This window comes from Lagopus muta, chromosome 22 (assembly GCF_023343835.1).
Source record: "Lagopus muta isolate bLagMut1 chromosome 22, bLagMut1 primary, whole genome shotgun sequence".
NCBI classification, from domain to species: Eukaryota; Metazoa; Chordata; class Aves; order Galliformes; family Phasianidae; genus Lagopus; species Lagopus muta.
The window spans coordinates 6,208,686-6,236,265 of NC_064454.1; the positions used below are offsets into that span (position 1 = coordinate 6,208,686).

General features: G+C 45.3%; 1 protein-coding gene across 2 annotated transcripts; it reads left to right on the forward strand.

The window, feature by feature from the left end:
- The first annotated feature begins 415 nt into the window (after positions 1-415).
- On the forward strand, positions 416-25,762 carry ALG9 (ALG9 alpha-1,2-mannosyltransferase). Of its 2 annotated transcripts, XM_048968155.1 has the most exons (15): positions 416-626; positions 944-1,082; positions 1,728-1,862; positions 2,611-2,681; positions 3,313-3,401; positions 4,272-4,407; positions 4,505-4,592; positions 4,737-4,842; positions 8,719-8,841; positions 10,613-10,767; positions 12,320-12,449; positions 13,170-13,317; positions 13,633-13,762; positions 19,576-19,706; positions 24,276-25,762. In XM_048968155.1, the coding sequence occupies exons 1-15, from the start codon at positions 508-510 to the stop codon at positions 24,397-24,399; spliced, it is 1,824 nt and encodes a 607-aa protein (XP_048824112.1). In that variant the 5' UTR covers positions 416-507; the 3' UTR covers positions 24,400-25,762. The 2 variants fall into 2 exon arrangements, with proteins under 2 accessions (XP_048824112.1, XP_048824113.1); XM_048968156.1 differs by lacking the exons at positions 13,633-13,762; positions 24,276-25,762 and having other exon boundaries at positions 19,576-19,703.
- Positions 25,763-27,580: the final 1,818 nt, after the last annotated feature.

Here is a 27,580-nt window from a genome sequence, read left to right on the forward strand (position 1 = left end):
AATGGCTTTAAAGTGAAAGAGTGGAGATGTGGGTGAGCTGTGAGGAAGCAATCCTTTGGTCAGGGCGGTGAGGCGCTGGCACTGCTGCCCAGAGAGTGGGCAGCAGTGGGTGCCCCATCCCTGCAGGCACTCAGGGCCAGGTGGGATGGGGCCCTGGGGAGCCTGAGCTGGTGGGGGGCAGCCCTGCCCACGGCCGGGGGTGGCACTGGGTGGGCTTTGAGCTCCCCTCCAACCTGTGCTGTTCTGAGATGAATCTTCGATACAACAGCGCTGTGCTACAGACGGTTACGGTGGAAGCTCCGGTTGCACTGCAGGCACGCACCGCACGGCGCAGCTCCCGCCCGTTCCCCGTCGCTCGCCCGTGCCGCGGAGCAGCGCCCGCCCCCGGCAGCCGACGCAGGCGGAGCGCGGCCGTGCCCACACCCGGCATGGCGGCCGCGGCTTCGGCTCCGCTCCCGTCGCGTCCGCTGGAGGAAGCGAAAGGGCGGGCGGCTGCCCGGAGTCGGCATGGCGGCCAAAGGGGCCCGGCAGCGGCCGCGGGCAGGAGGAGGAGGAGGAGGAGGGGGTGGAGGGGAGGCGGCCCGCTCGCGGCCGGAGGCGGCGGGCTCAGAGGAGGCTCGGGCGGAGTACGTGTCGGCGCGGGGGGAGCGGGGCTGCGGGACGCGTTGTGTGCGCGGGGCGGGCGGGCGGGAGGTGGCGGGGGGCTGCGGGTGGAGCGAGGGACGGCCGGGCCGGAGCCGGCGGTCCGACGGGAGGAGGGCGGTGCAGAAGGCGGGGGACGTCCTCGGGGAGATGTTCGGAAATGCTGCGGCTTCTCGAGCCCTTGCGTGCTGTAAGGGACTTCCCGCGTGCGGGCCCCTGTCAGCCTTTGCCCGGCGTCACGCCGCGGGTTTGCTCGTGTTACTGCGCTTGCAGTGCGCGCTTTGTGTGTTCTCTGCACCAGGCCGTCCGGGAGCAAGGCGGGGCAGGTGTGGGCCCCCGAAGGATCCACGGCCTTCAAGTGTCTCATCTCGGCCAGGTTCTGCGCTGCGCTTCTCAGCAACATCTCTGACTGCGATGAGACCTTCAACTACTGGGAGCCGGTGGGTGGCTGCCGCTTCTGCAGTGCTCAGGTTGGAGAGCAGCTCAAAGCCCACCCAGTGCCACCCCCGGCCATGGGCAGGGCTGCCCCCCACCAGCTCAGGCTCCCCAGGGCCCCATCCCACCTGGCCCTGAGTGCCTGCAGGGATGGGGCACCCACAGCTCTCTGGGCAGCAGCGCCAGCACCTCACCGCCCTGACCAAAGGATTGCTTCCTCACAGCTCACCCGCATCTCCACTCTTTCACTTTAAAGCCATTCGCCTTTTTCCTGTCCCCATCAGGCTCTGTACACAGTCACTCCCCTCCTGTTTGTAAGCTCCCTTCAAGTACTGGCAGGCTGCAATGAGGTCTCCCCGCAGCCTTCTCTTCTCCAAGCTGAACAAGCCCAGCTCCCTCAGCCTGCCTTCACAGCAGAGGTGCTCCAGCCCTCTGAGCATCCTCGTGCCCTCCTCTAGACCCGCTCCAGCAGCTCCGCATCCTTCCTGTCCTGGGGCCCCCAGGCCTGGGCACAGCACTGCAGGTGGTATATTTCCAGCCTGTGATCTGGCCTGCACAAATGTAGGCATTCTGACACCCTTTTGATAAACTGTGTTCAAACTGTCTGTGGTGTGAAACACTTTATAAATGCTTGTTAATTTCCATTTTAGACACACTACCTCATTTATGGGAAGGGGTTTCAGACATGGGAGTACTCTCCAGCCTATGCCATCCGCTCCTATGCGTACCTGTGGCTTCATGCCCTACCAGCCTTGTTCCATGCTAGAGTCCTGCAGACTAACAAGGTAAATCAGATACATCAGAATTGCTTTGTGGTGAATAAATGCACCTTTAGTTTGTAGTACACAGCTGCTTTGTTTGTTGTCAGAATTAGGAAACAAATCAGTGCTTTTATAAACGCTAAGTCTACAAATGCTAACGTCTCTGTAAGGGTATGCAGGGGTTTGTGAGTCAATTTGAGAAGAGCAAAGGAAGAGTGAGCAGGCATTAGCAGGGAAGCTCTGCTAGGCTCTGTATTGGTCGAGAAATTGTCCCAACAGGGCAGGTGTTTCCTGCCATTTGTAGTTGCTTGGTAGCCATGGGCTCTCACTGGTCCCTGTGAGCTGTCACTGTTATCCCTTTGTCTTAGAAGCTCCTGTTGTTTTCTGCTCCTGCTATCAGTGACTGTTTTGATTTTTTTTTTCCTAGTAAACTATAAAAGAAAAAAATAGTATTTCACAAGATAGAATAAAAATAATTCAGGAGTGTTTTAGAAAACAACAGTAAGAAAAAATTAGGAAAAAACAGATCGGTGGGCTTTGTTTCAGTTTGCTTTCTTTGTGTGAAGGATGTTAGACTTAGTGGGCAGGCCTTTTGCTGCCAAGAGTTTTAGCCATCCTTTGGTGCAGGATCTGGACCTCTAGAAAGAGGTTCATTCACTGCTGCTGGAGCTGCTCCATCCTGTTAGAACCTGTGCTGTCTGGACTCACTTGTTAGCAGTAGGTGTGTAAGCTTCATTGCAAACCTTGTTCTGAATCTGAGTGCATCTCCTAGGTTCTTATCTTCTATTTCCTACGATGCTTCCTGGCATTCCTGAGCTGTGTTTGTGAACTCTACTTTTATAAGTGAGTATTAGAATCTATCTGTTGAGAATATTTTGGAGCAGTGTGGGTAGCATGCTGTTACTGCCAGAGGAAGTACACTCTGAAGCTGATGTATAAATGTGCAAGTGGGATTACTTCACAGTGAAACTTCAAAATACATGTTTGCAAGGTAACTTAATGAGATGCTGCTGAACATATCATAGCTTATGAGTTACCTTGTCTAAGCTGAGTTTTTTTTTTTTTTGCCTGCTGCCTTTTCATTTGTGACTTCCAAACTATTGTGTTGCACCGTGTTTCTGTTGGCCACGGTTTCGTTTAAAGAATGTGAGTGAGGCCTTTGTGCCCAGAGAGGAGTTGAGATCGGTGCGAATCTTAGAATGATGATGATACAGTTTCTTCATGAAACTTTTTGAGTGGAAATTACTCTGGTAGAAGCCAAGTTTTGCACCTAGTATAGCTTAGGAAGATCTTAAATACAAAGCAGTCTTCAAGGCAGTCTTCAGAGCGCTTTTAGTGTCTGAGTAATGAGAGTTGCTCACCTTAAAGCTCTTGGGATGCTCTGTGGATTGTTTGTGGCTTTGCATGCATTACTACTATTATTTCATGTACTGGGATCATCTTTGTGGTTTCAGATTCTCTTTTGCTTCCTTAGGGCTGTGTGCAAGAAGTTTGGACTACATGTGAGTCGTCTCATGTTGGCTTTCTTAGTACTCAGCACAGGGATGTTTTGTTCATCAGCAGGTGAGTTTACATAGCAGTGACACCAGCAATGATCTTGTCCATAAAAACCAAAGGCATTTTAAGAGAATTTCTGTTGTTCTATATGCAGTGGTCCAGGGTACTTAAAGAGGGTATTGGCCTGCCTTCCTTGAACATGTTCTAATCCAAGGAGGATTTTGTCTTTTTCATGCAAAGAGGGGCTTTGTCTTTTTGTACTTTGGCACTGTCACCTGCCTTTGTGTTCTGTCCTCTGGCTGGCTGTACTCCGTTGTCAAGCCAGCTACTGTAAGGCTGATAAAGCACCTGCTGTAGTATTGAGTGAGGTGAAGACAGGCTTTGAGGAAAGGCTTGTTCTGTTGTGCACATGCAGAAACCAAAATGGAAATATAGCTTATGAGTACTAGTATTTCCCCTCTTGTCTTTTATTTTTTTTAATGGTGAATGGTGAAATGACACTGCAGGAACAATGTAGGAAGTCCTCAGTCTCCCTGTGCTTCACTCACTTTTCACCAGTCTGTACCCAGTTGTCAAGTCACATTTCCTGCTGCTGCTTGAGCAGATACTTTCCATTTTCTTTCTCAGTCTAGCAGAATATAGAAGGTAAAGCAGGTGTTGTAGGTGGTGTTCCATGCAGCCTTAGGTGCTGTCAACAGGTAACCAACCACTGCTGGGTGCCACTGAGGAGTATTTCTAGCCTTGGCAGAACTGGAGTCCTCTCTGAAATGTGAATTTGCAACATAGCATCCCACCTCCAGTGGAGCAAAGGAGGTGTTATTGGCCTTATTTTGCATCACGTAGTTTTGTATCATGGGAAAGCTGGGCTAAGCCTTTTCTTTCTTTTCTTTTTTTTTTTTTTTTTTTTTTTTTGTTTTGTTTTGTTTTGTTTTGCAGCTTTCCTCCCAAGCAGTTTCTGCATGTATACCACGATTATTGCCATGACTGGTTGGTATATGGACAAGACCTCTGTAGCAGTGCTAGGCATAGCTGCTGGAGCGCTAGTGGGCTGGCCTTTCAGTGCAGCTCTTGGGTAAGGAGAGGAGAACCCAGGAACTTGGCATTTTGTCTGATGTTTCTTGCCTGTCTGGGAATGATAATCTCCAGTTGATGCTTGGTCTCTGTTTCAGGCTTCCCATTGCCTTTGACTTGTTAGTACTGAAGCAGAGGTGGAAAAGCTTCTTAAACTGGTGTGTGGTGTCATTGATCCTGTTTCTGGTAAGTCCCTGTAACAATGCAGAGACAGAGTGAATTGGGTTCACAATAGAAGGAACAAGTTCAGTTAACAAAATCACTCACAACTGTTGGGCGATCCAACTAAAAGCTTCTGGCTCCCTGCAAATAACAGATGCTTTCTTTCAGGTGCCCCTGGTAGTTGTGGACAGCTATTACTATGGGAAGCTGGTAGTTGCACCTCTCAACATTGTTTTGTACAACGTCTTCACCTCCCACGGACCTGATCTCTATGGTGAGTTTAAGATAAGATGTGGGAGGTGATGGTTTCCTTGCTGCTGTCAGGGGACAGTTACACACCAGGTTTTCATGGCTGATCTTTTTCTGATGCACTCAGAGACATCCTGCAAGCTTTGAAGGGTTGCAATTCCAGCTCTTTTGCCACAGGATGTCTCTCTCGAGCTGGAATTTGACAAGGCACCGTCAAATATCTCGAGCTGGTTCTCTGTGCTGTGAGTTAAGCAGCCTTTATTCACTTTGAAGCCCTACCGGCCATCATGAGATGTCTCAACAACACAATATCACAGCAAAGTGGTGTTAATATCAAATTTGTCTGGATGTAACACAAGTGTAGTAGGCACCAGTGGTGTGTGAATGTTTGTATTTGTCAGCTTTAACCCAGTTCTTGGCTACCGTTGTTCTTCACGGTCAGGCTGCAGAACCTTGGGAGGATAAATAGCAGTGCAAAGCCCACAGTTCCTTCAGTTCATATCAGGTTCCTGATGTACTTGTGTTCTGTGGGGTTAAAGGCATCTTTGGGACTCTGGAGAAGAAAGAACGGGTAATAACCTGTTGGAATCATGCTGCGTTTCAGCCATTTTGGCTCACAGAGGCAACACCTGATCTCTCCATTTCTTTTGGATGAACAAATTGAGCAGAAAACAGTCATTCTGAAGACTGATAAGTTAGAGAGAGTCAGTGACAAGTAATGATAACCATGCTTAGACTTCTCCTGCCATCTTTTTAGAAGCTCTTTAAGGAAAGAGCTTTCAGGATACTCTCCTATATACTCTAAAGCTTATACTCTATATAATATACTCTTATACACTCTAAAAGCTTATAGATAGTCCCTCCTTCTTATTTTTTTCCTTAAGCAATGTAAAAATTACCTACGTTTACAGGGGAAAAACTGGTGCTTTGCTTAAGCTTATGAAGGAGACAGAGCTAAAAGCAGTATTAATGTTTCATTTTGTCAGGTTTATGTTAGCAAAAAGTGAGAATTGATGCAGAAGGCCGGTTCAGACAGTGCAGACATGGAAATTACTGCTGTGAGAGATAACTAAGCTGGTGACCTCAGTGGAATTCCTGAAGATCTTAGAAATAATTGGTGAATGTCAAGGAGCATCAGCGTTGTCATCAATGATATCTAATCAGTAGGCAACTCATCTGCCTTTCAGGACTTTCCTGGTGTTGGCCCTTGGAATACTGGGTGACCTAGATCAGGTGTGAATCTTGGTGGCAGTGCCATGGAACTTGTTTGGGAGCTGCTGCTGCACCGAGTCATTCACACTACGTGCTTTTAGAGATGGAGAGTGGGGGTGTTGCATTTCTGGTAGGGCTCCAGAGAGACAAGCAGAGACTTTGGGGTGCTCAGGGCAGGTTCTTTGCAGCATCTGTCATACTTTTTGGAGACATTCTAGGGAGGATTTGGCAGTGGTTGGTAGCGAGGCTTTCTCTGGCAGTGCCCTGCAGGCCGTATTCAGTGGTTTGTTTGAGGGGCTGTTTTGGGTGGTGCTGAGTTCCTTGTGCTGGGACACAACATGGCAGCAGCTGCTTTGCTGTGGTCCTTTATCTCTGCAGGAAGGCTCTGAAGTCTGTCGCTGTGAATTTTCTGCAGTGAAAACTTCAGGCCCTGCCTTTGGGTTTTGGAATGGGCCTGTACCTGACATTTTTCACATGGAGCATGAGTTGTTTCCAGCAGCCTCCAGGGACCAGTTTTTTCTGAAGGGTTTTATTCATAGTTTTGGAAATATCCAAGCAATGTTTGTCAGGACGGTATCTCTGATAACAGCAGATTTTATTCACGGTTGCAATGGCAGCGTCTATGGACACAACATGGCAGCCTTTAGACCCTGCTTTCTCTCCCTTGCCTCCCCCCCTCCCCTGTTTCCCCACTGGCTGGGTACTCCAGGTTCACAATCTTATCAGAAGGTTTACATTTGCTATTTACTTGTTAATTTATTTGTTACCTGGTGTCAGTCAGCAGCCATCCTGTTGTTTCCAAGCTGTCTCGGTGCTCTCCTTGTCGTATCAATGCGGTGATTTTCTTTTAAGTCTTTGTTGAACAAAGAGCACTGGGGATGATGCCAGGCCTTCCGATGCCTCTTCAGGCGCTTCCTCGGGCAGGCCCTCACTGTTCTCTGGTTTGCGCTCATGCAGGATATTCTTGCAGTGTGTATGACAAAATATACAGATATACACCTATATACAGAGTGTGCGTTCCTGGGAAGGTTCGTCTAGAGGATCAGTGATGTAAACTGTCAGAGATCTTCCCCAAGTTAAGTAGAAGGACTCCCAAAAAGAACTACGATACGGAGATCATGAAATTAAAATAAAATTATCCAATTCTAATGCAGAAACAACATTTGATTCCCACAGTAGTGACATTTGCATGACATCCTCTGGCTAGAAAATGATTTTGCTTGAAACTGCTCTTCAGTGCAGTGTGGTCAGGGCAACGTGGGTTTGGAACTTCAGAGCGCTTCATTGTAAGGGAAGATGGAAGGCTGTCCAGTGCCTTGTGGTTTTGCAACTGGGATTTCCCAGCTTTGATGTGATGGGAATAATTAACCTATATCATCTTCAGTGTAAGCACTGTAGTATTTTTTTGGTTTGCATAAAGGCTTGAGTCTAAGAGAAAAGGCTGTGTGATTTTTGTTTTTTTTCTTCAGCAGCATCCTACTTCTGGACTAATATCTCTTATTCAAACTCTCATGTACTGTTGTGAGACTGAAAAGAATTACGAGGCACATGGAGGGAGAGAGAAGATGAGCTAATAATTCACTTCCTTAAGGATCTCTGCTTCCCTAAACCTGAACTTGTAACTGCTGTTTGCTTTTAGTGCTAACAGCTGCATGTTTTGTATATTTCAGTTGCTTGGAATTCTGACGTTAATAGAGCATCTTCTAATCATGTTAACTGTAGGAGCTGCAGAGGATTGTGGTTTTTCTTGCTGCTCCTCAGTTGTCTGATTAATTGCAACACAGACCCTTCTCTAAGTGGCTGTAGGTGCAGGAAATTGCTGTGGCATTTGACTCTTGTCACAACAATGCAGTGATTTAAGCACCATCCTGTCAGTCACTGACTGGTTGAGCTAATCACACTGCAAAAGTGCAAGGACCCAGCACTCCTTACTGTTCAGGATTTTAAGCATCGTGAATTAAGCATCCAATTAAATGATTGTTAGCTGGGAATTTCTGCCAGTCCTTGCAACTAATAGTGTGTAGTATTAGGAGGCGGAGTTTTTTGCTCCTGTTAAAAAGTATATTTAAAACCAGTCGAACCAGGGAAGCCTAAAAAAGTTCTGCTGCTGAGGAGGTAACGGAGCTGGCATCTGGATGAGCTTCAGTTGTTGGGGTGAAGTGTGAATGTGAACTCTTGTTCATCTTAGTCCATTTTCTGTTCCTGCTGACATGGTGTATAAATACATCATCACTCCAGGCTGATAATCATCTCCTATTAGCATTGTGTGGTTTTGTGTTGTATCTTTTATTTCTCTACAATTAGAATGAATTTGGAGTAGAAATTCCTGATTTCACAAGTTTCAGCCTCTTGTTTTGGAGGCTTAGGGCAGGGGTGAGTTCCGTGTTGCAGAACCTGTTTGTTGCTGGGCAAGTCTGACTGTTAAAGTGGCTTGTGAAACATGAGCAGCACGTGTGATGTTGACTATGATCCAGTGGGAAAAAAGTGAAGTCACTTATGACAAAGAAAACAATGATCTTTTGTGCACACCTTTTCCATTCTTTGGTTTCAATATACCTGCAATGCAGAGAACTGCTGTCTGCTGCTGGGTATCTTCCTTGTGTCAGGCAGAGAAGGAATGAAGTTGCTATGACACCCAGTTCTCATGCATTCTTGTGCTTAAATACTCTTTCCCTTTCTCTTCTTTCAGGTACAGAACCATGGTCCTTCTATTTCATCAATGGCTTTCTGAATTTCAATGTGGCATTTATTTTGGCACTGCTTGTGCTACCACTGACTTGTCTCATGGAGAGTCTGCTTCAGAAATTTCATGGTGAGTGCGGGACGGATATGAGAGACAAGAAGGAGGATTTGCCAAAGAGCAGCTTTTTTTATTGGAAGTGAAACTAGGATCAGGGAAAGTTTATGGAATGAGAGCAAAGTTCCTAGAGCTCATTACTTGGTTCAGTATTGACCCCACAATGGAATTACTGTGTAGAAAGAAGAGGCAGTGAGATGCCGTCTACAAAAGGGCAGGAATGTGCTTTTCCTGTTTAAGGATGATTCCTGTGTTTTCTGTCTTCACCTCAAGAATAATATTGTGTTGTCAATGCTAAACTATTCATACCCAAAATAAGCTTAACAAGTTCTACAGTACATGGTCTTCAGCCAGGCATACAAATGCATTAGCAATAGCCCTGTCAGAACTTTTAAGGTGGGAAGAAACTACATTGCCATTTCTGTCTTTGCAGCTGGAAATGGCAGCCTTTCCTGCACACTTCTCTGAAACTATCTTTTGTTATCAGTGCCATAATGATTACTGCAACATCTGGGGAGAGCAGAGTTGTTTCCAGCTTTTCCCTTATTGGTGCTGAGCTTGCCAGAAGGCATTCTCTGGAGTCTCCTGCTGCCCATGAATGGGCACTCTACTTGCAGAACTGAGCCCTAGCAGACAGTCTTGCTATGGTCTGCACTGGGAAGCATTCCCACAGGCATGGATATACTGAAAGTAGAGAAAGGAGGGACTAGAATATCCCCTACTTCCTACTGGGCTTTCTCTTAAGTAAAATAACATCAGTTGGAATACATGGTGTCTGGAAAATGACTATATAAGGAAAGATGTGTTGAAAGCATGAATTTTCCCTTGCCATTTTCCAGACGAGGGCTCATTAAATGTCAACTGATGCTTCCAGTTTCATCAGCCCAGCTGGGGCTCTGCCCTGTGATTTTTTACTAAATACAAGAAACAGTACTGCCATGATCTTTGCTGATAATGTGTGTTAGTGGCCATTTGCAAATATATGTTCTTTGGATGTGACTGACAGACTGTCAGAAACCAGTAGGACTTCTACAGGAGATCGTGTGAATGCAAGATTTCCTGCTGCTCGTTTGGTGTTCTTTTAACAGTAGGAACCACTCTGCTGAGTGCTCTGTTCTCATTGTCTGTGAAACACTGTTAGCTTAATTGTTTCTGCTGCTGGCAGTAGCAAAGGGGCAGAAAAGGGATTGAAAAATGTTAGGTGCTCTGGGACCCGTCCTCATTGTGACTAAAATTCAGGGTAACTTTTGTTTCTTTTGAATCAGTTATTTCCTGCATTGACCAGAAGACACCTGAGAGACCTCTTGTGCTGTTATTTTTATAATGAAGCCAGGAGGGTTGTGGAAACACCAGAGCCCAAAATGCCATTTAAAAGCAAAGAATAGATCCAGAGGAGATTCATTCTGATCTCTGCATGCGAAGCATAATGCACAGCAGGACAGGCAGTTTCTGTTTTCCTGCCTGCCTGGGAATGTCAGCTCTTGCTGGATTTTGTCCCTTATGTGGATTCAATGACCCGTCCACTCATCTCTGCATTTGTCTTCAAGAGTCTGTGTGTTATGGGAAGCTATGACAGTTATCTGAGTAGAATTGTGTGCTGACTGGATGTATTACCTGAATTTTAGCTGCTCAGAACGCAGTGCATTTGCCTGAAGGCTGTGAGTTGGTTCAGAAGAGTGGGCTTTTGAATATAAATGTGATAATGCACCCGATGGGTGTGCGTGCAAGAGGAAGAGTGGTGTAAACATGCAGTGTTGCTACTCTGCTGAGTTCTTGTTTCTTTCAGTTCAGAATCTGGGCCGCCCCTACTGGCTGACACTAGCTCCGATGTACATTTGGATCATAATTTTCTTCAGCCAGCCCCACAAAGAAGAGAGGTTTCTCTTTCCCATCTATCCTCTCATATGCCTCTGCAGTGCTGTAGCTCTGTCTGCTCTTCAGGTAAGTTTCTGGAATGTGGGTTTTATTGTTCTGTTATGAGCTCATAGCTTTAGGGAGCTAAGTGCTCCCTTTCTTAACACTCTTTCCAAAAGCTTGGGAATATGTGTAGTGTATGTGTGGTTGTGACACAGTCTGTAATGATTACATAGTTCAGGACTGTCCCATGCATAACTTTTGGTCACTTTTAATCTGCTAACTAATTTTCATTTTTGGACCATGTTTCATAGATAGGTCTTGAGACTCTGGAAGCAAAATGAATTAATACTGAACTGTGTAATGTTGATTTTACAACATAAACCATAGTCGCCCTGTATAGTTTGACTGAGAGTATGTCAAAATCTGTTAGCCCTCTGTAAATTGTGATTACAACAGCAAAAATACTTGGGATTTCCCTCTCTGGATAACATGCTGAAGGATCTAGTCTAATAACCTTAGCCTCCATTGCAGACTTCATAATAGTCTGTATGGTCTATGAACATCCCCATCTGGGGTTATGTCAAGTGACAAACAGTTGAAAATATTTCCTCAACTGATTATTTCATGATGACTTTGAGTCCTTCCTTTTTCCAGGGGGAATTGCTGGTGAGGAGCTCTTGTGATGTTGTGGTGTTGACATCACATCCAAGAGATGTCACAGCGATTAGGAACTTGCTTGAGTAGTCTCACTGATTTGAAAAAGTAACCTTGCTCAGGCGTAAGAAAATTGTTTTGGGCATTTGAAGAATAAAAACCTATATTGAGTAAAAAGCAGCTGTGATGTATCATAGAGTAAAGCATTCTATCAGCCTTCCCAAAGCTCCAAATTATTTATCTCTCCTCTGAAAGAGGAGAAGGATTGCAGTTATTCATCCCTGTTAGAGCCCGTTGCAGCTGTTCTGCCTAGCTCTGTTTCTGCTCTTGCACTCAGCTTCCCTCACCAGCACAGCTGGTTGCTCTTCTGGTTCTTGATCTCTCCTTACATACTGCTGCTTTGCACTGCTAGGCTGGAACTTCCCAGATGCATTTCGGTCCTTGCATTTGTTGCAGGATCAAGCTCTGTAATGTCAGCGGTTTTGTTTCTGAGAATTACCTTGTGTTTGTTGGAATGTTCACCAGATGACAGCAGTTTGGGATGTTTGCCAAATACAGTCTTATAAATCCCTAGTGTGTATTTCTAAATGAATACTTTAATGTACTGTTTGACATCCTTTTGTCATCAGGGTTGGTCAGTGCAGGCAAGTCCTGCAAGATGTCTCTGGAAGGGTCTGTGCTGATGGTTCACTTGGGAACAACCAAGCTAGAGCTCCAGTGGAGGGTGCTTTACAGCTTGACTAGAGGCCTTCCTAGGGGGAGCAGCTGAAAAATTTATAAATACCCTAGATTCATAGTTAAGAAACTTGACTGAACCGTGTAAGTTTCTGTGTATTTTTTACGTGTTAGAATGAAAAATGCTGACACGGACCAAAGACCTGGTGGGAGATGTGGGCAGTGCTTAGAGGTCCATTTGAAAAACCGTTTTGATAAAATTGCTCAAACTCTGAAATGTTTATCTGCTCTTTTTTCCTCTCCTCAGAAGTGTTACCACTTCATATTCCAGCGCTATCGCCTGGAGCACTACACGGTCTCCTCCAACTGGTTGGCACTGAGCACTGTCTTTCTCTTTGGCCTTTTGTCACTGTCACGCTCTGTTGCCTTATTCAGAGGTTAGTATTTTACCACTGTTCTGGGCTTTCCTGGGTATTGGTGTTGGCAAGTCACACGGCCAGCTAAAGTTATGCTGGTCTAACTAGGTGAGCACGGTAGGGATAAGGAAATATGAAAGCTTGCATCTTACTCCAGGGAGAGGAATGGTGTCCTCATTCGTGTGTGTACATGCATGTGTGCGGTGTGCATTATGTGTGTGTCACTAGAATTGTATCAGTTAACAATTTTCTGACCTTCGCCTTCAGCTGGTACAACTGTAATGATGTACAGTGTGCACCCAGACCGGCATGCAGGTGGGGACTTGAAACTTGCAGATGTACAATCTGACTTGAAATAACATTTTCCCATGAAAAACTTGTCATTGTTCATTTGTCCTTAATGGAGATGCATTAAAGTCCGTACGCAAGTCCTTTCCTGAATCACAGCTGTGTAGTGTGATTCCACCTCACTGAAGTTAGGCAGCATCAGTACTTTTTGCTTGATACTAGCCACTGACAGTCAGAACAGGAGAATGTGAGGAAACTTTTGTAGTACAAGCACCCCTTATAGGATAGGGAGCATTGGATTCCAGTTACTTCTTAGTACAGACAAATTATTATATTCAGTAAGTAACCGGTTTGAAAATATAACTGAACGTTTACTTGTAGTGTGTTTAAAAAAAAGTCATGCAGATATTGTCTATTTCTTTAGCTTTATTTACAAAGTGCTGCCTCCCATAGGCTACCATGGGCCTCTGGACCTGTACCCAGAATTTCACAGGATTGCTACGGACCCAAGTATTCACACTGTGCCAGAGGGGAGGCCAGTTAATGTCTGCGTGGGGAAGGAATGGCACAGATTCCCAAGTAGCTTTCTTCTGCCAGACAAGTGAGTTGTGTAACGTGAAAGTTATGATTTGGTGTTGGTCCGTAAGGGTTGTTTCACACAAGAAGTATTTTGGGAGTAACCTTCAAAATCTTGTATCTCTGACAACAGCATGTCCGAAACAGAAGATTTAGAAGTTTGGTGTCAGCAGACTGTTGGTCACAACTTAGTGACAGTTTTGTAGTGTGATTGCTCATCTAGAAGAGCTGTCTGTCCTTGGCAATGAAATTCCCTTTGTTGTGCTTCTGTTTGATTCTGTACAAAATGTGACTGCCTCCTGCAGTTTCCTGCTGGGATTTCTGACACTGTTCTCTGCAGTTGGCAGCTCCAGTTCATCCTGTCAGAATTCAGGGGCCAGTTACCCAAACCATTTGCCAAGGGACCAATGGCCACGCGGATCATTCCCACAGACATGAACGACCAAAACAAGGAAGAGCCATCTCGATATGTGAGGATTATATTCTTGTTTTACGTTCCTCACCTTGCTGTGCCATTCATATTAATGCAGTGCCTAGAATGTGGTTGGGTTTCCCATTTTGTATTCTATGGACAGTACAGTTACAAACCAAAAATGGGCTCTCTGCAGCACTTGGATATTTCCTGATTGATGTGAGTCTGGCTTCTGTTTGCACTTCATCTTCTTATTTTCCATTTGAAGAGGATGGGAAAAAGAAAAAAGGAAAAGGTGATTCCTAGTTATTGCAATTTTGAGTTCACTACAATGTTACTGTGATCACAGGAAAGTGAAGTGACTTAGTTTGAAATTCCCAACAGAAGATACTTGTCACTGAACAGAGATTGGAATTTTCTTTTGTACGTTCTTTTAAAATATGAATATATTTGACATATTTGCAACAGAGGAAGAGGTTCTTAATTTGGGAATCAGTGAAACAACTGTGTCAGTGATTTCTATGGGAAGCTGTTAATGTACATTGTTATTACTGACTTGTTTTTGTATTACCCAAACAAAAATAGTTCATGCTTATTTTTAAATATTTTTAAATTTTTAAAATATTTTAAAATTTTTGTTTGCTAATTTCTTTAAAATTATGTAGCAGATTAAATCTTAGAAGTGCACTGAATATTCTTTGTGGTACAGATATTTAGTCATCTTTTCTTTCTCAAGAGTGAATGAGGGGGACTGCCTCTATATACCTGCTCTTTTCTTCATTCCCCTGTCAGTACCTCAGAGGATGGATTTGATATTTGGAGAGGGAGGTGATTGCCCCCCTCTACTCAGCTCTTGTGAGACCCTATCTGCAGTGCTGCATCCAGGCCTGGGGCCCCCAGCACAAGAAAGATGTGGAACTCTTTCAACGGGTCCCCACTGAGATGATCAGAGGGCTGGAGCAGCTCTTCTGTGAAGAAAGGTTGAGGGAACTGGGATTATTTAGGTTGGAGAAGAGAAGGCTCTGGGGAGAACCTCATTGTGGCCTTCCAATATTTGAAGGGAGCATATAAACAGGAGGGGGAACAGCTATTTGTGAGGGTGGATGATGATGGGACAAGGGGGAATGGTGTTAAACTTAGACAGAGGAGGTTTAGGTTGGATATTAGGAGGAAGTTTTTTCACCCAGAGGGTGGTGAGGCACTGGCACAGGTTGCCCAAGGAGGCTGTGGATGCTCCATCCCTGCAGGCATTCAAGGCCAGGCTGGATGTGGCCCTGGGCAACCTGGGCTGCTGGTTGGCGACCTGCACACAGCAGGGGTTGGAACTGGATGAGCATTGTGCTCCTTTGCAACCCAGGCCATTCTGTGATTCTGTGATACTCTGTCAGTACATTAGGAGCACTCCTGTAATGGACCAGGTCTCTCCTTTACATGAGCAGTGTATCCTTGTTGAGGACAGTGGACGTGCACTGCTTTATGGGGCTCATTACTCTGGCCAGTTAAACATTTCATGAGCACTTGTGATCCCCTCAGAGGAGTGGATGGAAGGCAGCACTGTAACACAGGATTTCTACACACCTTTGCTGATGATATGAAGTTGGGAGGATTGGCTGACACGCCTGAAGGCTGTGTTGCCATTCAGCAAGACCTGGATAGGCTGGAGAGCTGGGCAGAAAAAAACCAGATGAGGTTTAACAAAAGCAAGTGTAGAGTCTTGCATCTGGGGAGGAATAATTGCATGCACCAGTACAGGTTGGGGGATGAGCTGCTGGAGGGGAGCTCTGCGGAGAGGGACCTGGGTGTCCTGGTGGATGACAGGTTGGCCATGAGCCAGCAGTGTGCCCTTGTGGCCAAAAAGGCCAATGGCTTACTGGGGTGCATTAAAAAGAGCGTGGCCAGCAGGTCAAAGGAGGTGATCCTCCTCCTCTACTCTGCCCTGGTAAGACCTCATCTGGAGCACTGCGTCCAGTTCTGGGCTCCCCAGTACAAAAAAGACAGGGATCTCTTGGAAAGAGTCCAGCGGAGGGCCACGAAGATGGTGAAGGGCCTGGAGCATCTCTGCTATGAAGAAAGGCTGAGTGAACTGGGTCTGTTCAGCCTTGAGAAAAGGAGACTGAGAGGGGACCTGATCCAGGTCTATAAATATCTAAGGTGTGGGGGGCAGAATGGCGAGGCCAGACTGTTTTCAGTGGTGAGTGGAGACAGGACGAGGGGAAACGGCTGGAAACTGCAGCATAGGAAGTTCTGCACCAATGTGCGAAGGAACTGCTGTACAGTGAGGTGAGGAGCACTGGAACAGGCTGCCCAGGGAGGTGGTGGAGTCTCCTTCTCTGGAGATGTTCAAGACCTGCCTGGATGCCTACCTGTGCTACCTGGTGTAGGGAACCTGCTTTGGCAGGGGGGTTGGACTCGATGATCTCTGGAGGTCCCTTCCAACCCCTACAATTCTGTGATTCTGTGATTCTGTGAAATCTTGCTGAGTGAAAGCTCTCTTATTTTGGGATTCGTTAGATAGGTACTGGAAATGGAAGGAGGCAAATCCCCACCTGAGAAAAGTTCTCTGCTATGCTGCATTTAATTTAGGAAATCTTCAACTGTGACATTTATAGTGCAGACAGCTGGCTGGCACATACCCTGTTACTGATGGAATGAGAGACTTTTGTTTTGTGGTTGTTTCATAATATCATCCTTTACTATTTCTCAAGCAAGCAAAAGGGCCTGGAATATGTTTAGAAATTAGCTATTTCATGTGAATTTTAAACAGGTTTTTATAACTTTTGCTTCCGAGCTGTTAATACCAGGAGAAACAGGATCTTTCCTCAAGAACTGTAGGCATACCCAGATTAAAAAAAAAAAAAAAAAAAAAAAGTCATTAGGAACTGCAAAGGACCATCCTAGCAAATATATTTAAATAGCATGTGTGTGTTGGCCCTTTAAAAGGGAGGAAAACGAAAACCACAACAGTTCAGAAGAATGGTCTGAGTAATGGGCAGCTTGAAACCAATTAATGTCTGCAGAAGTGAGACTGATTTCAGTGTTTCACCTGTGAGCATCTATTACTGTTCTGCTTGAGAATTGAAGAGTAGAATGAATCTTCAGTCTTCTCCCCTGTTGTTTGGAATGTGAGCAAACCAAGCTCTCCATCACTTAGTTCCATCAAATAAAAAGACTGGAAGGAGAAAAAGGAAAGTAGAACTGAAGGGAGTAGGGTGTAATTAGAAGTTCATTTCTCATTCAGTTCACTGAGGCTGATTTTCTGCAGAGAAACACTTCAAGATCTGTGCACCACTAAAATCTTGTGTACATCCTCAAATAGATGCGTAGCTGTGCTGGCCCTCTGACCAGGATGAATGTTGTTATTGCTTCAGTGTGACTTGTAAGCAAACACTGTGTTGTACATGAAATGGTAGAAGTGGGAGTCTCTCTATGTGGCAGGTGATTCCTAAGCACTGGAGGTGCAGCATTTGGAGTAAAAGTCAGATCAGCCTTAGTGCTCAAAGCAGTTACTTTTGTTTCTCCAAGAAATTCTATGTAACTTAGAGGAAATATATACATATGTATATATGTTATGTATGTATATATTGGTTAGTGGTTTGGGTGTCCTCTCCCAGGGCCTGGAACGTTCTTTTGATGCAGTGCAAGAAATGGATTCAACGTTCTCATTAGCTGAGCTTCCCGTGGTGTCGTTCATTTACCGTTCAGTTGTGATGCCACAGAGCCATCTGGTGGCAAAAAAATCTACTTACATTTTGGGCAGTCAGAAAATCAGTCTTTCTTTTCTCCCTTGCATTTCACAGGGGTGAAACATCAATGCAGCTAAGGAGGCTGTTAGAGTGCAGTTGTTTATTGACTAGGAATTACAAACTATCTTCTGTTTCACTTAACCTGAGTAAAGATTCTGCTTAGGTTTTATTCTGTATCTAAATGTATCTATTCTAGTACTCTGATGTTTCCCAGATCAAAATATCCTGATCAGTGGAGGATGCAACCTGTAGTTACCACGTTGTTCTGTATTCCACTGGTGCCTTTTTTTCAGAAATTTCAAAGCACCACTACAATTTAATGTACAATGCTCAGTGACCAGAATGGGAGCTGTTAGACCCTTTGGTATGTGGGAGCACTGACATGTTGCAAGGAGGGGGGTAGCAGGCCAGGAAAACCAGAAGAAGCATCCAAGAGTTCTGGGCATTCTTAGCTGACAGAAAGAAACACTAAAGATGGGACATCCAGGATGGGCAGATGTGGGGGGGCATGACTGCCTCTGAGATCACTACTGTGAGCTTTTGCCAGAAAGATCAGTCTGTGTGCCAAATGTGAGAATGAGTGAACCTAGTGCCAGCACAATATGCAGGTACAGAGGCAATAAGTGCTAGGAGCTGCTTTGCTCCAGTGGCTGAGTCATGATGCCACCAGAAGCTCAGCCTTGCTGCTGTACCTGTGAGAGGTTCCATTCACTGGTGCATTGCAATGGCACAGCCACCCTGATGCAATGTAAACATGGCCTCAGGCTCTAGAGTTCTCAATTCATTTTTGAAAATGACTTATGGTGTCACTTAGAGACAATTAGATGTTCAAGAGGAGGATATGAGCCTTTACTTGTATGTGCCTGTCTTATTCTCTTGATCTTTTGTGCTTATTGCAGTGGTTTCTGTACAATGCAACCTTGTGTTGAGCTGCCTTGATACAGAACTTATCCTACATCTCATGCTTATTGTCAAAAGGAAGTTTGTCCTGATAGGAGCTCAAATCTTCTCTATATCTGATAGTTGATATTTGTCTCAGCAGCTTGCATGTATGTCTGCAGGGGAACATGGAAGGAGTGAGGAAAACAGGCAGGAGGAGGGAGCTGTTGCCTAAAAAGGACAGTGCTGTGTATGAATTAACAATATTCCCTGCTCATACCCAAGAGCAATTCCCCACTGGAAGGAAACAGATTGAACACTGAGGACACTGCCCACAGCTCATTTTATTGGGGAGATCACACACACACAAATCATTTATGACATTGCTACCTTGAATACATTTTCATAATTTAACCAAGTGTTCCCAAACGTTTTGGTCAGGGCAAAGCAGTTAATTGAGTCATAGGCAGCTGACAAAAGCATGACTGCACTGACAGCAAGTGCATGTGGTCTGAGAGGTGCAATGTGGTGTCCATCTACTGCAGAGAGATGTCCATCTACAGAGAGATGGTGAGGGTCACCAGTGCTACAGACCAGGTTATTCCTGCACAAGCCCAGCATGATTTGCACTAGATAACATGCTTGCTGTTCTGCAACTGCTTGCTTTCCATGGCTTGGTCAGTACCTTGGGACTTGCAGAGTTAACTAGTTATGGAGTTTGTGTAATCATTTATTGGGTTTGTTTTCCTTGTTCGTGGTGTAAAACAAGTAGGAAAGAGTAAAAACTGAGACAAAAAAATAAATATTCAGTTTAGACACCAGGAAACCTTTCCAGCAATGAAGATAATGTCTTTTGTCTGGGGAGTTCATTGAGTCAGCATTATGAGAAGTCTTTAAGAGTTTGTTAGACAGCCTCAAGTCAAACACCAGCAGAATTATTTCTACTGCCTCAAATTCTCCCTTTGTGACTTGGAGGTTCCTCAGCAATGTATCTAGCAGTGCTACTTCCTCATACAGACAGCCCAGGCTTCTCCTCCTGTGGTAGCAGTAGTGAGAGCTTTTATTCCTCAATAAAAGTTTTACTTGAATACACTAAGAATCTTTTACCATAAAGTATTTCTTATGTTGCTAGAAATTTTAAGCCCATTCTCATAGGTGTGTAACAGCTTCTATGAATAAAAATTCCTGTATGAATGCATGCAATTAGGAGCCTAAAGGAAATAAACAGCAAGAGTCTTTCTTTTTACAGATTGACATTTCCAAATGCCACTATCTAGTGGACTTGGATACAGCAGCTGAAGCCCCAAGGGAGCCAAGATACTCCTCCAACAAAGAGGAGTGGGTAACCATTGCCTACAAGCCATTCCTAGATGCTTCCAGGTATGTTTTATTGTTTGAAATTAGTGAGAGACTGACAGATCTGTGAACTGATTTTGTGCAATAGTCTGCTTACAGCAGCTGTATGCAGGAAAGAAAGATAAACTGGCAAATGCCAGCTTAAAATCCAGTTTCATGTAAGGGCAGCTTGCTCGCCACATTATAACCTTTGTCAAACCTGTATGTGCAGTGTTAATTACTTAGGTTGCTTTAGAGGATGAAGCAAGCCAGGAAGAGTAGGGGAACGAGGATTATTTTTAAAAGGAGTCCATCCTTTGTGCTTCTTGCTGATGTAATGTTTCTTCTTTTCCTTTCTAAAGAAGTAAGGTGTACATCATCTTTTCCCAGCAGACTTCTGAATCTGCAGTCTTGTTTCAGCCAAATTCGATAGATAGATGTAAGTCAGTCTCAGAGTGAACTCCTGTATGTTTTATGAAGCTGGCAGATGAAGAGAGGAGGCGGCCACAGTGAGTGCAAGTGACCAAGGTGACACCTTTATTAGACATTGGAGAGCTGCTGTAGCAGACCTCTGTCAGAATCAGCTCTTTGTTAGTCCTGCAGGGGTTGAAATTGCTATCCTCCAGGCAAACTGTGGAATCCAGTTTGTGAGACTGGGAGTATTTCTAATACATTCCTACAAAGACAGAAGCTCTTAGCTCTTTGGAGATGGGTATTTAGCCATTTAAAGCTTTGGCCATGTAGCTGTCATATCGGGGCAGACAGCACAAGATTCAGTGCCCTCTGGTATTCTATATGAGACATTATTACTTCCTCTTAATAGATCCCTCCAGGGAGTAGGGCTGGTGAAAGCAGTTAGACAGTGAGAAATAGTGATGATATGCTTTTTCGTGGGGTTACTCTCATGTTCCTGGCTTGCTGACACGAATGAGTTTCCTTGCCATGGCTTTTTGTTTGCCTAAAGACCTGCTGCCGTGTTAGAGCAGGACTTCAGGAGAGGAGAATAAGGTGGCCAATGACTCTCACTAATGAGGCAAAAGAAGCATTTGCATGAGTATTGCAGAGGACTCCTTTTGCTGCTCTTCACCCCCAAATGTCTGAAGCTCTGTGCATTTCTGCTTTAAAGATACATACAGGTGCTTTTGCAGTGCTGCCTAGGATCAGCAGGAGTTACTACACTGGAGAGAAGTGCATAGCTTGGTAGTGAAGCAAGTCTTTGTCATTCTTCCCTGCTGTAATGCTATTTCCATGAGTTGTTCTACGAAATTTTTCTTCCTTTCTTTCTTTTTTTTTTTTTTTAAAATTCTTCTTCTTATCAGGGAAAATGTATAAAATGAAATAATTGCCCTTTTTAGAGCCAAACACACTGCCAAGCATAAATGTCTGTCTGGCTGCTCAGGATTGTGGCTGAATCCAGAAGAAGCTGAGTGCTTCTTGATAGTAACTTATTTTTAAGCAAAGCAGCAGAAACTTGTACGATCATTTTGATTTGAGTAACAGGTTGGGTTCTTGTAGCAAAAGTAGAATCTCATCGCAGGGCAGCAGCTTGTTGCAAGGAGTCTCAGATGCTCAGACTGGAGAGCATCCTGACTGAGGAAGCAATGAGATGAAAGGGCTGGAATGAGACATTAGGTGCTAGAAATTTATGAGCTGGAAAGATCCCAGAGCCAAAGGGTCTGTGGGGAGAGATCTTCCCCAAGTGTGACGTGAAGGTTTGAGGGAAGGGTCAGTGGAAGTGCATCAGGAGCTTCATGCAATGAACCAGGCTGTGTGTCTCTGAACGTGTCCCTCCCCCTGCCAGCTCAGTGGAATGATGCAGTTCTTAAAGCTGGCACCTGCTTCCTTGCAGTGAGTGGGAAATGCCCCTTGCTACCTAGCAAGTAAGTGTAAAAGCACTGTGAAAATGCAGCTTTTTTTGTTGAATGGGAGGAGGGAATAGAAGAGTGTTACTTCAAACTGAGCTGTGAGGGAAGCAGGCAGTGGAGATTTCAGGTCTGCAGCTCAGTGTCTGCAGAGCAAGGAACGTTTAGAAATAAAACAAAAATCCCTGCAGATCTTGTTCTCTGAAACTAAACATGCTCCTGCTGAACTGGAGGCTTCTGGAACTCACTGTCTCACATTGATGTCAGCAAGTGTAAATCTCAGCTGGCTCTGATAAGTGATGCTGTTAATTGAATTAGAGAGGACTCCAAGCTGCAATTATGCTCCTCAGGAAGCTGCTTTGTCCAGGTCCATTTAATTCTATATTGGCTGAGCACTCCAATCCTGGCACAGGAGAGGGGGAATAGCTGACAGCTCCCTGCAGAGGAGCCCATTTTCCAGCTCTTTAGGCTGAGCTGCCTGCTCACTCCAAACACTTGTGCTTTCACACATAGATGCTCCATCGCAAAAAAAAAAAAAGTATTCTTAGTGTAAGATTAATGATTCAGTCACCTTATGCTAGAATATCATTACCCTGGTTTGATAGGTGACCTTCTCATTCTCCTCGGTGATGCTTTCCTTATTTCATGAAATGGTTTCCATGCTTTTATTTTACAAGTAGCTAGATCACTCATCTGGGGCATAGAGATTCTCAGAGAGCTTTGGTCATGAGCTTCTGTTGCACACCTGTGTCCTGAAGGTGTGAGGTCTGACTCATGTGGCATAGATTGAGCTTCTTACTGCCTGTTCTTTCTGGCATTCCCTTCTCTTCTTCCTTGTGAAGCTTCATTCTAAATTGTCTGGAGTGAGAAGTTCAGGTTGCAAGACGCAGTTAGGAAGAACCCCCCCACCCTCATATGTTTCCAGCTGCTTCCACTCCATGTCAATCTCTGCATTTGGGAGTAGTGACATGAACATCTTCACTTTATCCTTGCTTCCACTGGTGTTAGTAGAACAGGGCTGTTGAGGCCAACAGGTAATTTGCAGAAGTCTGCTCATCACTAAGTAGCACTGTGCTCCCAGTTCTGCTGGGCCTACTGTCTGCAGTGCACCTCTGTCCCAACTGGAAACTGCTCTGGGTGATGCAGCTATTGTTTCTCTAGAAACAAATAACCTGACCCTGCCATCTTTGAAGCTCTCCAAGACCTGAGCAGACTTTGCCTGTTGCCTGGCTCTGACCTGGAGACAGCCTTTCTGTAGCAGTGTTCCATGTAGCTTGGAGTGACTGTGGACTTCATCTTGCCACCAACACATTGCTTATGAGCAGTGTGCTGATTGAGGCTACACACTCATGACCTCCTGGGGCCAAATTTAGAAGCAAATGCAAATAGAACATTATATATGTTAACTGCCATCTTTGTATATATGTCATCTGTCATCTTCACCCCTTCCATGCGCTATCTGTCTGATGAAGCGAGGTGGCAGGAGGTACAGATTTGTCTGACTTCAGAATTGTCTCATGCTTTTTGTGCTGCAGAAGCATCATCAACTGTGAACTTCTTACTAGAAGCAAGGCCTCCAGGACTCTGCTCCTTTGTTACCAGCCGCAGAGAGCACTACCTTGCCTTTGTCCATCCTGGAGTCTTTGTTTTATTGAGAAAGTTGTTGCTTAGCAGGCACAAAGACTGAGCTTATCACTGTGGTGTGGTATCATTTGCCATGACATTTTCAGGGATTCATATTTTTATATGTCAGTTTCAGGCCCCTCACTACAAGAAAGACAGCGGGGCCTTGGAGTGTGTCCAGAGAAGGGCAATGAAACTGCTGGGGGATCTGGAGCACAGCCCTTATGAGGAGCTCCTGAGGGAGCTGGGATTGTTCAGTCTGGAGAAAAGGAGGTTCAGAGGTGACCTCATTGCACTCTTAACTACCTGAAGGGAGGCTGTGGTGAGGAGGGGTTTGGCTTCTTCTTGCAGGTAACAAACAGGGCCCAAGGAGATGGCCACAGGTTGTACCAGAGGAGGTTTAGGTTAGACATAGGGAAAAACTTCTTCTCTCAGACAGCAGTCAGGCGCTGGAATGGCTGCCCAGGGAGGTGGTGGAGTTGCCGTCCCTGGCAGTGTTCAAGAGGTGCCTATGAGATACGGCTTAGTGCTTGTGGTAGCAGTGGTGATGGGAGGATGGTTGGACTAAATCTTGTAGGTCCTTTCCAAGCTTGTGATTCTATGATTCTGTGAAAAGAGCAAAACTCCAAAATTTCTGTGTTCATCAAAATTTGTCTGCCTTCAGGCACTTGTGGAAGAATAGATGATCAGAAAGATTGGATAGAGAAGAGGCAATGCCAGGAGTTAAACACAGCCTTGCTATCTTTCACCTTCAGGATGTGCCCTGATGAGTGGGAGGCAGCTGTATGATTCTGAAGGCCCACAGGGCTATACTGTCTGCTCTTTGGACCCTAATAACCTGGAACTAAGCTGCTTTTGATAAATACCCTTCTTTTGATAAATACCTCACTCTAACATCCTATTGGAATGGTTAGCAGGCAAGCTGACTCCCTCAAGTTGGTGATGCTGGCACAAACCAGTTTTGGTCCCATGGACAAGAAGAAAAAGGGACTGGGCTTGGTATGCTTGTTCCATTGGCATTCCTTACATCACTGACTCACCAGCACAGATATTTTGCAAACCTTCTTTTGTGTTGCTTTGAACTAATGAATACGTTAAGAATGATCTATCTTTCCCTTTCTGGTTTCAGGTCTTCAAAGCTGCTGCGTGCATTCTACGTCCCTGTCCTCTCAGAAAGGTACACACAGTATGCAAACTACACTATTCTGAAATCCCGCAGATCGAAACAAACCAAGAGAAAAATGGGAGGCTAGCAACACACCTGGGTAACAAAACCAACTGACACTCTGGGACAGCTGCCTAAGCCTTCTTCAGTTTCCTTTCTGAAAGATTGTGCTTGTAAGATCCACTAATAAAGATTTCCATGAAGTGATTTTACTCTGCAAGCTTCCTGCTGTAAGGATACATCATCTGCTTTCAGTTCTCAGAGCCAGGTGTCTGCTATGCCTGCACTATTGGTTTAGAACCAGCTGGAACATCCAGCACCACCTACAAACATACTATCTCTGCTGCTCTCTACCCATTATACCAGAAAAGAGAAAAATGGAAAATAAAAAGAAATTACAATATCAGGTTCTGTTCCAGGTTGTAGTCTGGCATGTGGAAAATCCAGCTTTACTCCCCATCTCTCTGATGCTGCGCAGAGAAAGCAGAGAAAGCAGAGGTTGAACTGTAAGAGAAACTTGGAAATGTAGGGAGAGGCATTCTGAATCCTCTGCCTTTCTTTGGAAAGTTTTTCAATGGCATTGTGCTCTGATAGAGACAGCTGATATACATATGGTAAGAGCAAAGGCACTTTGGTTGATGGCAGCCTGGAGAATGCAGTGTGCTACCCCCACTGTATGGGGAAATAGACTGAAGCTGGGACTGTGAATTTAAACTTGGAAGGTTTAGGGGGATCATTTGCGATGTTGGTGTCCTGGCCTTGCTCAGAGAATGGACTTTACCCCCATGTGAGTATCCTAAGAGTCAAATGTGGAGCTCAAGGATTTCTGCTGTGCAGTTAGTGTGCTGCGTGAGTTGGTTTGGGGCTGTGCTCACAGCATTCCCTCCCAACCTTCAGCCCGCACTTCCCCTCGTGCAAACACACATCAAACAGGGCCCTGCAGTGGTGAACCAAAATCAGATCTGTGGCCCTGTTTGTTTCCTCTCCCCTTGCTAATCTCTGACCTTAAATAAAGAAACAAATGTAGCTGAAGAATCAGCTGCACCTCTCCCTGGTGCTGTTTGTGCAACTGTTCTATGCTGTCGTAGCCCTTAATCTCATGTTTAATGTGAAAAGACAGTGCAGTAAAGATGTGTTTTAAATGGCTGTGGCTGTTCCACCTTCCTCTCTAGTTTAATTCATAAGTCAGGGCTGTTGTACACTGCCCAGTTTGAATGCGGTTGCGTGTGCAAAGAGGTTTGTTCCAAAAGGTGAAGCCATGTCCAAAAAATCCCCCCAAGCACATTTGTAAAGGAGTTTTGTAGTTTGCTTTTCTGATTTCGTTAGCAAACTTGTGGGGAGGGCCTTCACATTTTTTGTTTGTTGTTACTTTGACCTTTATTAAAGCAAATGCATGATCTTGTTACGAGCAGACAGGTTTGGAACAGCTAATTTATAATCTGTATTAAAAAAATAAAATCTCGTGGCTAGCAACCTTGGGGATGAACGATCAGACCAGAGACTGTTCCAGGGGTTCCTAGCCCTGGGCAGGAGGGAGGCTGTACCATACCTGCTGGGGAGCGTGCTGGGACAGTGCCTGCAGACTTGGATTGATTTTTGTAGCCTTCATCTCTGTTCTTCAGGGGTCGAGGTGTGTGGAGCAGGCAGCTTCCTGTGTTGCATTACAGCATGCAGATCTCTGTAAAGCATGGTGTAATGCTGCAGGGATCAGAATGAAATTTGGTACCTACTACAATGATGTTCAGTTTCGAGTCTCTCTCAGTATTTGGGTCCACCTGACATCCAGCAGGAGGTACCGAGTGGGTCTGCTGTGTGTTTATTTTGCTGTAAGAGGGGCTTCAAGTGGTGGTGGTTGAGAGAACCCCTGGTAATGGAATTCTGTTCTTCTGAGCTCCCATCTCTGCAGATGCTGCTGGGGGAATGAACTGTGAATTTCTTTTTCCTCCAGCATCTGCCCAAACCTAATAATCATCCCAGCCCTGCTAAGATTCTGCATTTTCCTATGAGTAACTTCATGTGTCTCCACCTGCTTGCCTGGAGAAGAACTGAGGAGGCCCCATCTGTCTGCTTTGCAAACTCCAGCTCTGTTTGCTAAGCAAACAAGGTCAGTGTGGATGCACAGGGCCCAGCAGCAGCACCCAGGAGGACTCTGGATACAAACGCAGTGCTGTTGCTGCCTGCTGCCCAGCTCTGTGTTGGGGCAGCAGCAGTGCAGGGTTGGGGTGCTGCAGCCAGGGCATGTCAGGAGCCCTTGGCTGTGGGGCCAGGGAAGATGCTGAGGTGAAGGTGGAGGCTCCTGGATCTCCTCCAAGTGTGTGCACATAATTAGGTGGGTCTGACTAGGGAGCTAGGGAGCTGTGTTCTCTTGCAGTACTGTTGCTTGCTTGCCCTGGACCTCTATGGATCCTGCTTGGAAGGCGAATTACAAATATATAATGATTATATATATTATAATATATAATGATATATATATATCATATAAATATTATATATGATTATAAATATATCAGAAACAGCCTTCAGACAACTTCTGGTAGGACAGAGCAATCTTTTTATGTTCCATGCAGCACAGAGAAGGTTGCTCTGGCCTTCTCTGGTTTCTAATAGTCCCCTGTGGCACTGGTGTAATACTTGTCCTGCCAAGAGTGGGTAGAGGTGTTCTCAGGAGGCTTCCTCTGTGTCAACGGTTTATGGGCTGGTCCGGCCCAGTTCTGTGACCAGCAGGGCGGAGGGATCTGCGGATCCGCGCCTCTGGGAAAGGGGAAACAGGGGACCCCAAAATACTTGAAAACAACAGCACTGATCTGAGGTGGAACAAATGATTTTACTAAATATAGTATTAGTAAAATACAATGAGAGAGAGAGAGAGAGAGAGAGAGACTGTTTGAATTGTATAGACCTCACCACAATGCTGGGGTGAGAAGTGCAGTCCAGTTGAGTGACTGAAGTACAGACGGCGAAGCGCAGATAGCGAAGCGCAGACAGCGAAGAGCAGGCGAAGAAGAATTATCAGGTGACCTTGCTTGGAGTTATATCCCCTTGCTGACCGCAAAGTCTTCTGGGGAAAAGTAGTTCTCCGACGGACAAACATTCGGCAGATATCAAACCCCACCCCCAGTGCATTACATGATGTTATGGTGTGGAATACTGATGACCAAAAGTCATAAAACCATGACACTCTGCCCTGTGCTTAAACAGGCTGGTTGGAAAGACTGTCTTAGAGCAGAAGGAGCAGGGCAGAAATCAGATCACTGCCATTCCTCTGCCTC

Coding starts and splice junctions, on each gene's coding strand:
- ALG9 (XM_048968155.1), top strand. CDS start 508: ATGGCGGCCAAAGGGGCCCGGCAGCGGCCGCGGGCAGGAGGAGGAGGA. Junction 4,843..8,718: donor CCACGGACCTGATCTCTATG/GTGAGTTTAAGA, acceptor CTCTTCTTTCAG/GTACAGAACCATGGTCCTTC. Junction 19,707..24,275: donor CCATTCCTAGATGCTTCCAG/GTATGTTTTATT, acceptor TTCTGGTTTCAG/GTCTTCAAAGCTGCTGCGTG.